The 12,405-nt window shown below is 37.9% G+C and overlaps 1 protein-coding gene across 5 annotated transcripts in view; it reads left to right on the top strand.

The window, feature by feature from the left end:
- LOC127869210 (CAD protein-like) overlaps window positions 1–12,405 on the top strand; it is a 134,381-nt gene that overhangs the window by 57,973 nt on the left and 64,003 nt on the right. For all 5 annotated transcript variants that reach the window (XM_052411572.1, XM_052411573.1, XM_052411570.1 and 2 more), the window contains exons 18-20: window positions 7,219–7,465; window positions 8,879–8,977; window positions 10,750–10,851. In XM_052411572.1, coding sequence (XP_052267532.1) covers window positions 7,219–7,465; window positions 8,879–8,977; window positions 10,750–10,851 — 448 coding nt within the window. The remainder of the gene's footprint in view (window positions 1–7,218; window positions 7,466–8,878; window positions 8,978–10,749; window positions 10,852–12,405) is intronic.

Raw genomic sequence — 12,405 nt, forward strand, 5'->3', positions numbered from 1 at the left:
TGAACAGACTGATGATTGAACAGATTGCCCAGTCCATTAAGAGGTATGTGAACAGACTGATGATTGAACAGATTGCCCAGTCCATTAAGAGGTATGTGAACAGACTGATGATTGAACAGATTCATTATTCCATAAAAAGGTATGCGTACATATTTTTAAATTAATGAAGAGGTATCTGAACAAATTGTTTTGTCCATGAAGATGTCTTTGAACAGATCACATTGAAATCCATGTGTACATAATTCTTAGTCTATAAATATGAAGATTTTGAAGTCAATAGAAAGGTTTATGACAAGATTTCTTTGTCCATTTGAATGTTTGTTTGTAAATTCCTAGCTTTATTATGAGGTATGTGAAATAACATCAATTTTAGTCAGTCCAGAGGTTTTTGACCAGATTACTTAGTACAATAAGAGGTGCATTGTGTAGATTGCTTGGTTTATTAAAAGTATGTGAATAGATTGCTATGTCTTTTAAGAGGTTTGCAAACACATTTGTTAGTCCAAATGGAAGTATGTGAACTAATTTCTTTGGCATGCATAATATGTTTGTTGTTGGGATGTAGGAACGAATCTTTAATAAATGGGAAATTCCATGTATGACTGGTTTAATGGCATTGCACTACGTCTAGCGCGATTTCTGCCATCCACCACACTCCCACCGTGGACAATTTTTCGTGAGCGTGGAAAATCAACCCGATCTGAAGGTGTTTCCATAATGATTGATCGCGTCCACAGTGGCTGAACACCGTGGCCGTTATCGGGAAATCGATCTAACGGTGGACCACTGCGATCGCGGTGGACCACCGTGATCGCCGTGGATCACCGCGGCCTCGGTGGTTCGCTGTGAAATACAGGTAAATGTGAATGAACATGTATATTTCGATATTGCAGACCGTATAATTTTTGCAAAGTTCTAGAATGTTTTGTTTCATTTGTATGTACATTTGTATACATTGTAACTTGATTGTTAACAATCGTCATTATTTTCTATTGTTTACCCTCGTTCCAGAATCATTTGACATGGCGTACATCGAGCGTGATGACTTTATGTTTTGTTTCTACAGTTTCTGCGTGAAGATTTACTTGTTGTTTATTTAAAGAATTGTTTGTTTTTGTTAAAATTTCGGAAATGCTTTCTCGTTTGTGTACGTATAGCTTGCCAATATGCTACATGTAATTTGATTCTGACTATTTTAGTGACTTCCTCCTGTTTATATTGTTACATGTATTGATTCGAATATAAGTTCGAAACATCGGCAGTAAGTATTCAATTCAGTGATTTTTTAAGTCTGTCGACTCCCATGTAGAGTTGATAATTACTTTATTTATTATAAAAGATCTGTTAAGACTTATTAATTTCTGAATATAAATTAATAATATTTATTTTCGCGGAAACGAATGTTGTTTGCTGGTTTCTATAGATACGATTACGGATGTAACGTTATGTACGGAATGCTTCGGTTGAGTTCGTTAAAACAATGAAATTACGCATTTCCGTACCACGTGATATTACGTCATTCCGCCTTTTGCAAACTGCCTGTGCTTTTGTTCGGATCGTAAACAAACTTAATTTAAATTAAATCTCGAATCATCTGAAATAATGCCGCGTGGAACAAAGCGGAAATTACCGGAAATGTGGAAGAGGTTGGAGAGGACGATACCCGGCTCTTACAACCGGACCCAGGTAGAGGCTTTATTGATTTTGAGAAGATAGCATTTTTTATTTTGGGTACGCGGTGTTGCTACTATAACGGGGTTACTTCACGTTTTGTAATTTTATCGTGTGCTCATCCACCTCCAATAGGTATATTTTCAAAGTAACAGGTTTCCACGAGTGAGTAGCCGATCTTTCGTTGGGCTCGTGGTTACCACCGGCTGTTTTTTCGCTGCGGCCTTTTATATCCCACTTTTTACTCGTATAATATATTAAAGAGATCTGTTAGTGAATACTTTGTGCATTCTATTACATTTTTGTGATGTTTATTGGGAGGCAAAATATTTTGGAATCGGTTCATTAAACTAGTTAAATGGAGTAATGTGTTGTTTTATCGTTGCAGTCGTAAAATAAGACTTATTAATTTCTGAATATAAATTAATAATATTTATTTTCGCGGAAACGAATGTTGTTTGCTGGTTTCTATAGATACGATTACGGATGTAACGTTATGTACGGAATGCTTCGGTTGAGTTCGTTAAAACAATGAAATTACGCATTTCCGTACCACGTGATATTACGTCATTCCGCCTTTTGCAAACTGCCTGTGCTTTTGTTCGGATCGTAAACAAACCCCACCCACCGCACCCTGATTAATACCTCGACTGGTCCGACATCCACATTTTAAGATGCTCAGAGTCGATTAAAAACCATATCTTGCACATATATGGATTATACATTTGAGCTATACGATTCTGCCGGCAAGTTCTCTATTTCCAGTACATGTACACCGGCTCATGGCGGGCTCCTAACATCTGATGGCAGACATTCACACCCATTTTGGTGCCGGGGCCAGGCCACACCCCTTACAGTCGATCGAGATGGTGCCAAACTTGGTCTTGTACAACTGGGGCGCTTTCCAGCGGACAGCGTGACTCGGCGCTTTGACTGTCTTCATCAAATGCTACAATGGACAAACGCACTGTCGCACGTTTATATAGAGCACATGCATTCTGCCGGTGAACAATGAACTGTCTCGTGTTTAATATAAGTGCACAGGAATTTTTGATGCCACTTCCATATCCGAACATTCACTTTGGTGTCGTTTTTTATATTATGTCTGTTTTTTATTGTCATATGAGCCTTTTTATATGTGTTATTATGTCTGGTAATTTTATTGTCATATATTTCTTGTTGCATTTGCCTTCCTGTCGCAGTGCCGGAAAATTCTGTTTGCCGGGGGTCGGATGGGCATGCGCATTTATACATTTATCTGAATGGACTCTGTGACTACTTGCGTAGTTTATCATCCTTGTCCTTTCGGGTAATTCCAAGTTATTAAAGTTTAAGCTTAAACAAAATAAAAAATAGTAGCAATACCGTAGGGTAAAAAACGTTTAGGTGTCAAATCGCTGGCGGAGCGTTAAGTTGTATTTTAATGTCCGATTAAGTTTGTAAAAAGGTACAAGTAATATTATCACAAGTGTGGCGATAAAAGTGATCACAAGTGTAGTGATCAAGTAAAAGTATTATCGCAAGTGCGAAAAAGTGTGATCACAAGTGTAGTGATCAATGTCCGATTAAGTATATTATCGCAAGTGCGAAAAAGTGTGATCACAAGTGTAGTGATCAATGTCCGATTAAGTATGTAAAAGGTACAAGTAAAAGTATTGGATATCAAGTGTAGTGATCAAGTAAGTGTTATCGCAAGTGCGCAAAAAGTGTGATCACAAGTGTAGTGATCAATGTCCGATTAAGTATGTAAAAGATCACAAGTGTAGTGATCAAGTAAGTGTTATCGCAAGTGCGCAAAAGTGTGATCACAAGTGTAGTGATCAATGTCCGATTAAGTATGTAATTCGCAAGTGCGAAAAAGTGTGATCACAAGTGTAGTGATCAAGTAAAAGTTTTAGTGTGTCATTAAAAGTGTCATTGCGATTATCATGTTAAAGTGGATCCAATGGTCAAGCGATTGGTAGAACTAGGTTTAGCCCAGCAAAGTATATGGTTCTTCCTAGTTCGGTCGCTTTATGAGCAATAGCATTTTTTATTTTGGGTACGCGGTGTTGCTACTATAACGGGGTTACTTCACGTTTTGTAATTTTATCGTGTGCTCATCCACCTCCAATAGGTATATTTTCAAAGTAACAGGTTTCCACGAGTGAGTAGCCGATCTTTCGTTGGGCTCGTGGTTACCACCGGCTGTTTTTTCGCTGCGGCCTTTTATATCCCACTTTTTACTCGTATAATATATTAAAGAGATCTGTTAGTGAATACTTTGTGCATTCTATTACATTTTTGTGATGTTTATTGGGAGGCAAAATATTTTGGAATCGGTTCATTAAACTAGTTAAATGGAGTAATGTGTTGTTTTATCGTTGCAGTCGTAAAATAATTGGTAATTAGTTCCTGTGAATGTCAAATTAGAGTTTCTTTTTTTACCAATTAACCTAATTATATCAAAATATATTGCCATCATCTGTTCTGTTATGTGTAAATGGATGTAAACAACAAATTCTCCATTTTATTTGATATAGTAAATTCATGTAGACATCAAATTCTCCATTTTATTTGATAAGAAAACAAGCGTTTTATTCGTATTGTAATACGGCACCTGTATGTTGTAATACGTGTACGTTATGTACACATTATTTATGTACAATAAATAGACATACATATACATGTATAACAAAATCATATTTATAACATAATCAGTATTTAAATGCATGTTTATAATATTAATAATAAAAAACTCGTCAGCGTTGTTACCATGTTAATTATTTTCCGAAAACGTTATTCTTGGGCGTATCTGAAATAAAAGAGTAAAGCAGTTAAAAAAAAGCTAAATGTGAAATTCTGACTCGTTAAATTCACCGCGATTTCTTAACAACACTTCTTATCTATACTTTATAACTTTGATATGTATTGTATTTGCACAATGCACAACATTATTGTAACACAATAAGTAAATCAATATTTACCATAATATTACGATTTCTTTTTTTACGTTATTTTACTTAAAGTCTATGTTTCAAAATGAACTTGTTATTGAACAAAGAACAGGTATAATATTAGTCACTCACCAACATGACAACTGATCTTTTCGCATGACTATGATATTGAAATATCGCGGAATTTAATACTTACTGCGGATGTCTTGAATTTGTACATGTACATTTATTCAATCCAATACATGTAACAAAAGAAACAGTAAATCACAAAATTAGTCTGATATCAAATTACATGTACATGTAACATGTTTGTATGTAATTGTTGGCGAGCTATATATGTACACAAACGAGCAATGGTTTTGGTAAGGTTAACAAAAAACAAATCTTTAATTAAGAACAACAAGGGAAACTTCATGCAGAAACAATTGAAACAAAACCTGAAGCATGAAACGCAAACTATACTCACGCTCGATGTAAGACATGTCAATGATTCTGTAAAGAGGGCAAACACGAGAGAAAAGTGTTGAACATTCGGTGATTTTATTATGAAGTGCATGTAATACATGTACATACAAAGTTTAAAAAAACAACATTAAACGATCTGCAATGTGAAAGAACATGTACATTTCGATATTGCAAACCGTACATTTGTATAATGTTGTTGTTGCACATGTATTTCACCGCGAACCACCTAGACCGTGGTGGTCCACCGCGATCGCGTTGGTCCACCGTGAGATCAATTTACCCAATAACGCAGAGACTGACACCGCAGCGAAATCAACGTGTTCAACGGTGAATCGCGGTGAGATAGTAATTGTCCACTCTGGGCTGAATCACGGTGATAGGTGGTGGATGGCAGAAATCGCGCTAGATGTAGTGTATATTGTGCAGATTCTTTTATTAGTACAGTGTTTTTTTTCACCATTTTGGGAATGGGGCTGGTTCCCTTTGGATTGGGAAATTTCCTGTACTTTTTTCTACGATTGGGAAGTTAATGTTGTTGATTTTATGCTTTCAAATACTTTAAACTTGACAGTTAAAGTGATTTCAGTATTATATTTTCTAAGGTTCAACTTATAGAGCTGGATTAGGAGATTATTGACATGTGTGGACGCATTTTTTTGAAACCTTCAATTGGGAATTTTTTGGTCCAAATTGGGATTTAAAAAAAAAAAATTCCATTTAGAAATTTGAACAGAAAAAACCCCTCTGCCATTTTCTTATTTGATTTAGCATCCATTTTGAACTAAGAAATGTTCAGGTTTAAGTTATAATGCACTACAAAAACATGTCAGAAAAATTACATTTATACTTCCAAGGAGAAAAAATGTTGGGATCACTGTCTTTGAACAGCTCTTGATTTTAAGTACTTAATAGAGGTAATTAACAAGTTGATTCATAATCTTATATCCAATTGGACATTTCCAGTCCATTCCCCTTTGTTGTCACTAAAATTAGCTGTATAATCAAGCATGTCCAAAGTCTTATACAGAATGTGTTTTGCGAAAATGTTACTTATGTTTTATTTATATTCATGGTCAGCTTAGCTCTTGACCAGTCTGCGCATAAGCAAAGTCTGGTCCAGAGCTTACCTGTCCACCATAGAGGCAAGGTTTCCTGGTTTCAATAGTGGACAGGGAAGCTCCTGACCAGACTGCACAAATATGCAGGGTGGTGTGTATCTATGATGTCTGCATATGGTATGGACTCATTATTGAATGACGCGGATAATTTTATTGAGTGAGACCAAACAAATTGTTAACCAGGTTTTCCAAAGGAAAATAACTGGTTATTAGATTGGCGAATGTCGGCGGGTGGGCTGGCGGGCGGGCGAAACAAGCTTGTCCGGGCCATAACTTTGTTGTAAATTGTGAGATTTTAAAATCATTTGGCGCATTTGTTCACCATCATTAGACGGTGTGTCGTGCGCAAGAATTACGTCGTTATCTCCAAGGTCAAGGTCACACTGAGTTCAAAGGTCAAAAATGACCATAAATGAGCTTGTCCGGGCCATAACTATGTCATTCATTGTGAGATTTTTAAATCATTTGGCGCATATGTTCACCATCATGGGACGGTGTGTCAAATAAAAGAATTACGTCAATATCTCCAAGGTCAAGGTCGCCTCGATTAAAAATAGATTTATTTTGAAACAAAGGGGGTTAATTATAAACAATCAGTTCAGTCTGAGTTGTCTCCCTTTATCAGACTTTTTTCACATTGAAAACCTGGTTTTGTGACAATTTTGTTCCTTGTTGTTAGTCTGCCATTATAAAACTGACAGTCCCTCCATATATGGTTAAACATTTACCAGTGCATGACTTGAATGCTTGTGCTTGTTTTAACCCTTTCCCACTCAGAGGCAAAGTGAAAATGGCTGTGTGCAAATAGCATAAAACCAGAACAGACTGCAAGTAACTCGCAGTCTATTCAGGTTTTATGCTATTCGCTTCTTATCAGTATCTTAGGGTCGGAAATGAAGCCTTTAAAACTTGAACTTAGTTAGAAAGGTCTTAAATTAAATTTAACTTTCCAAGGGACTACAAACACGTCAAAATATTAATCTAAGTAGTAAGGGGTTAATCGCTGTATCATTATAATTTTACTGCAGCACAAGCCAAGTTGTCCGCAAGCTTCGATACAAACTGGGCATCGTACCATTCGTGAAGCAGATAGACACAGTGGCAGCGGAGTGGCCAGCTCAGACCAACTATCTGTACCTGACCTACAACGCCTCGGAGCACGACCTTGGCTTTGTGGGAGGTCATGTGATGGTCCTGGGAAGTGGCGTGTATCGTATCGGCAGCAGCGTGGAGTTTGATTGGTGTGCGGTGAACTGTATCCGAGAACTACGCAGGGTGAGTTGATTGGTGTGCAGTGAACTGTATCCAAGAACTGCGCAGGGTGAGTTGATTGGTGTGCGGTGAACTGCATCCGAGAACTGCGCAGAGTGAGTTGATAGGTGTGCGTTGAACTGTATCCGAGAACTACGCAGGGTGAGTTGATTGGTGTGCAGTGAACTGTATCCGAGAACTGCGCAGGGTGAGTTTAATGGTGTGTGGTGAACTGTATCAGAGAACTGCGCAGGGTGAGTTGATTGGTGTGCGGTGAACTGTATCCGAGAACTGCACAGGGTGAGTTGATTGGTGTGCGGTGAACTGTATCCGAGATCTGCTCAGGGTGAGTTGATTGGTGTGCGGTGAACTGTATCAGAGAACTGTGCAGGGTGAGTTGATTGGTGTGCGGTGAACTGTATCCGAGAACTGCGCAGGGTGAGTTGATTGGTGTGCAGTGAACTGTATCAGAGAACTGTGCAGGGTGAGTTGATTGGTTTACGGTGAATTGTATCTGAGAATTGCACAGGGTTAGTGAAGGGTTGGAGGCTTTCATTTCCTCCAAGGTTACCAACCCTTGTATTTTCATTACTTCCTGAACATATGAGTTCTCGGTAAAAATAATAGATATTTTTGTGTATATCAAATTATTTGTGCAAAGGTATGTGCCTTTGAACTTTGGAACATTTTGGATAAATGTGGATTTTATGTCATGCACTTGTCTCTTAGTTTTCTGCGTATCAACAGTAAACTTCATAGTTCTGTTGTTTGTACTTTGTAGAAGCGCGATACCTTTTATGTCCCCCACCACTATACTGTCTATTGGTTTGTTTGTGTGTTTGTTTGTTTGTGTGTTTGCGTTAAACTTGAACATTTGCCATAACTTTTGCAATATTGAAGATAGCAACTTCATATTTGGCATGCATGTGTATCTCATGGAGCTGCACATTTTGAAAGGTGAAAGGTCAAGGTCATCCTTCAAGGTCAAAGGTCAAATATATGGGTCAAAACCGCTTATTTAATGTACACTTTTGCACATTGCAGATATCAACTTCATATTTGGCATGCATGTGTATCTCATGGAGCTACACATTTTGAGTGGTGAAAGATGAAGGTCTAGGTCTTCCTTCATGGTCAAAGGTCAAATATATAGGGAGATAGTGTTTCACAAACACATTGCTTGTTTGTATATAACACTATTTGTTACAGATTTAAGTGCCCTTGAACTTAGGATATCAATAAAATAAATCAATGTGCATTGTTTTGTAATGTGTAATTAAAGTGAAAAGAGAATGATAGATTTTTCAGATTTATGATTTTCCTTATGCCCGCACTCAAGTTTTGCACCTGTTTTATATAAGCAATTTTTTTGCGTATTTGTCTTATTTAATTACTGTTATAGTTTCGAGTGATCTAAATGCTGTCTTTATTTCACAGATGGGTAAGAAAACGATTATGGTGAACTACAATCCTGAAACAGTTAGCACAGACTATGACATGTGTGACAGACTCTACTTTGATGAAATCTCCTTTGAGGTAAGCTATGACATGTGTGACAGACTCTACTTTAATGAAATCTCCTTTGAGGTAAGCTATGACATGTGTGACAGATTCTACTTCGATGAAATGTCATTTGAGGTAAGCATGAATTACAGACTCTACTTTGATGAAATCTCCTTCGAGGTAAGCTTGAATTACAGACTCTACTTTGATGAAATCTCCTTCGAGGTAAGCTTGAATTCTGTGATTTGGATGTCATGGTTATCTATTGACTGTTTTCTGTCCTACCCTAATAGTTATGTCCAAATCTTGGGCACTATTTTATATGACATATAATATATGATGTTAAGCTTATATATTCTAAAATTAATTATCATTGTAGGATGACTCCTCGTGGGTAACTTCGTGAAAAAATAGTTTTATATGAATCAAAGTATACAGTACTGTTCTCTCCATTTTGAAATTCAAAAGAGACATTCAACACTAACAGTGCTATATAAATACACTAACTATAGACATCCTATTATAATTAGATTGAAGAAGTGTCATCCTAAAATCAACACATCAAGCGCATTCTGTGCAACCAAATTGGACATCTATTTAACCATGCCCCTTACCAACATTCAAACTATCAAAACTTAGCTTCAGTTCTTTTTGTACAGTATTTTGTTTGTTGGGGAACTTCTGTGTCAGAAGTTTTGGCATAGTATTTTTATTTTCAAACACCAAAATAAGAGTCCAGCAGTTTGTTGAAAAATTCTATCCCAACTTCATGCAGTTGAAAGGATTTTTCAAGGACTGTCTTGCATGTAACTTAAAAGTATTTTTGTTAGAGAGATGAAACTTTACAATTTTAACAACCAACATGCTCAATTGTGCACCTAGATATATATTTAACCAGGTTTTCCGAAGGAAAAAACTGGTTATTAGATTGGCGAATGCGGGCGGGTTGGCTGGCTGGCTGGCTGGCTGGCTGGCTGGCTGGCGGGCTGGCGGAACAAGCTTGTCCGGGCCATAACTATGTCGTTCATTGTCAGATTTTAAAATCATCTGGCACATTTGTTCACCATCATTGGACGGTGTGTCGCGCGAAATAATTACGTCGATATCTCCAAGGTCAAGGTCACACTTTGAGTTCAAAGGTCAAAAATGGCCATAAATTAGCTTGTCCTGGCCATAACTATGTCATTCATTGCGAGATTTTAAAATCATTTGGCACATTTGTTCACCATCATGGGACAGTGTGTCACACGAAAGAATCAAGTCAATATCTCCAATGTCAAGGTCGCCACGACTAAAAATAGATTAAAAAAAAATAAAACTTACAAAGGGGGTTAATTTTGTTTGTTCATTTCAAAAGTTCAGTTTGAGTTTTCTCCCTTTATCAGATTTTTTTTTCACAATGAAAACCTGGTTTTGTGACAATTTTGTCCCTTGTTTTTATTTTTATTGAAATAAATGGAGCTATGAGGTGAAAATGGACAGTGGGAGCATCTGTGTCTAATGCACACATCCTCAGTTCAGTCGCTCCTTATTTAAATCCTCCAAAGTTATATAGTTTTTGCGTTGTCCCTCCTGTCTGCCACAAATGTTTCAAGGCTTCATCTCAGAAGCTATGTAAGATTTCAACATCATACTTTCAGACAGTGACTCAGGTCTTTGGCTGTACGTCCTGAGAGTTTGTGCATGTTTCAATGCAGGACATTGAGAATGTTACCCATAATTATTTCTTATTATTAGAACGTTTTAGATATCCACCCCCCCCCCCCCAAAAAAAAAATTGAAACCCTTTCACGCATCCTTTTCAGACTGTGATGGACATTTATGAGCTAGAAAAGCCAGAGGGCATCATCCTGTCCATGGGTGGTCAGCTACCCAACAACATCGCCATGCCTCTACAGAGGAACAAGGTCAGTGAGTGCTTAGTAACAAGGTCAGTGAGTATTTAGCAACAAGGTCAGTGAGTGCTTAGTAACAAGGTCAGTGAGTGCTTAGCAACAAGGTCAGTGAGTGCTTAGCAACAAGGTCAGTGAGTGCTTAGTAACAAGGTTAGTGAGTGCTTAGTAACAAGGTTAGTGAGTGCTTAGTAACAAGGTCAGTGAGTGCTTAGTAACAAGGTCAGTGAGTGCTTAGCAACAAGGTCAGTGAGTGCTAAGCAACAAGGTCAGTGAGTGCTTAGTAACAAGGTTAGTGAGTGCTTAGTAACAAGGTCAGTGAGTGCTTAGTAACAAGGTCAGTGAGTGCTTAGTAACAAGGTCAGTGAGTGCTTAGTAACAAGGTCAGTGAGTGCTTAGTAACAAGGTTAGTGAGTGCTTAGTAACAAGGTCAGTGAGTGCTTAGTAACAAGGTCAGTGAGTGCTTAGTAACAAGGTCAGTGAGTGCTTAGTAACAAGGTAAGTGAGTGCTTAGTAACAAGGTCAGTGAGTGCTTAGTAACAAGGTCAGTGAGTGCTTAGTAACAAGGTCAGTGAGTGCTTAGCAACAAGGTCAGTGAGTGCTTATTAACAAGGCCAGTGAGTGCTTAGCAACAAGGTCAGTAAGTGCTTAGTAACAAGGTCAGTGAGTGCTTAGTAACAAGGTTAGTGAGTGCTTAGTAACAAGGTCAGTGAGTGCTTAGTAACAAGGTCAGTGATTGCTTAGTAACAAGGTCAGTGAGTGCTTAGCAACAAGGTCAGTGAGTGCTTAGTAACAAGGTCAGTGAGTGCTTAGTAACAAGGTCAGTGAGTGCTTAGTAACAAGGTCAGTGAGTGCTTAGTAACAAGGTTAGTGAGTGCTAAGTAACAAGGTCAGTGAGTGCTTAGTAACAAGGTCAGTGAGTGCTTAGTAACAAGGTCAGTGAGTGCTTAGTAACAAGGTCAGTGAGTGCTTAGTAACAAGGTCAGTGAGTGCTTAGTAACAAGGTCAGTGAGTGCTTAGTAACAAGGTCAGTGAGTGCTTAGTAACAAGGTTAGTGAGTGCTTAGTAACAAGGTCAGTGAGTGCTTGGTAACAAGGTCAGTGAGTGCTTAGTAAAAAGGTCAGTGAGTGCTTAGTAACAAGGTCAGTGAGTGCTTAGTAACAAGGTCAGTGAGTGCTTAGCAACAAGGTTAGTGAGTGCTTAGCAACAAATTTAGTGAAGGGATAGCAACAAGGTCCATGAGGCCTTGGAAGTATGGTGGGTGGGTGCTTAGCATGAAGGTGCTTGAATGCTTTGCAACAAAATAATTGAGGGATTTGCAACAAGGTCAGTGAGCCCTTGGAAACATGGTGGGTGATTGCTTAGCAACAAGATCAGTGATTGCTTAGCTGCCTTTGTAACCTATCATCAGTATTAGAACATTTCACTCTGAATTTCAGGTCAGCCTGTGGTTGTTTGTTGCTTATGTTACCAAGTATGGTGGTTCAAGGTTTATTGAAAGTTAGGTGTAAATAATGAGTGTCAAGTCTGTAATTGCAATAGTAACCAAATAATGTCACAGTGAATAAT

Source organism: Dreissena polymorpha, chromosome 2 (assembly GCF_020536995.1).
Source record: "Dreissena polymorpha isolate Duluth1 chromosome 2, UMN_Dpol_1.0, whole genome shotgun sequence".
NCBI classification, from domain to species: domain Eukaryota; kingdom Metazoa; phylum Mollusca; class Bivalvia; order Myida; family Dreissenidae; genus Dreissena; species Dreissena polymorpha.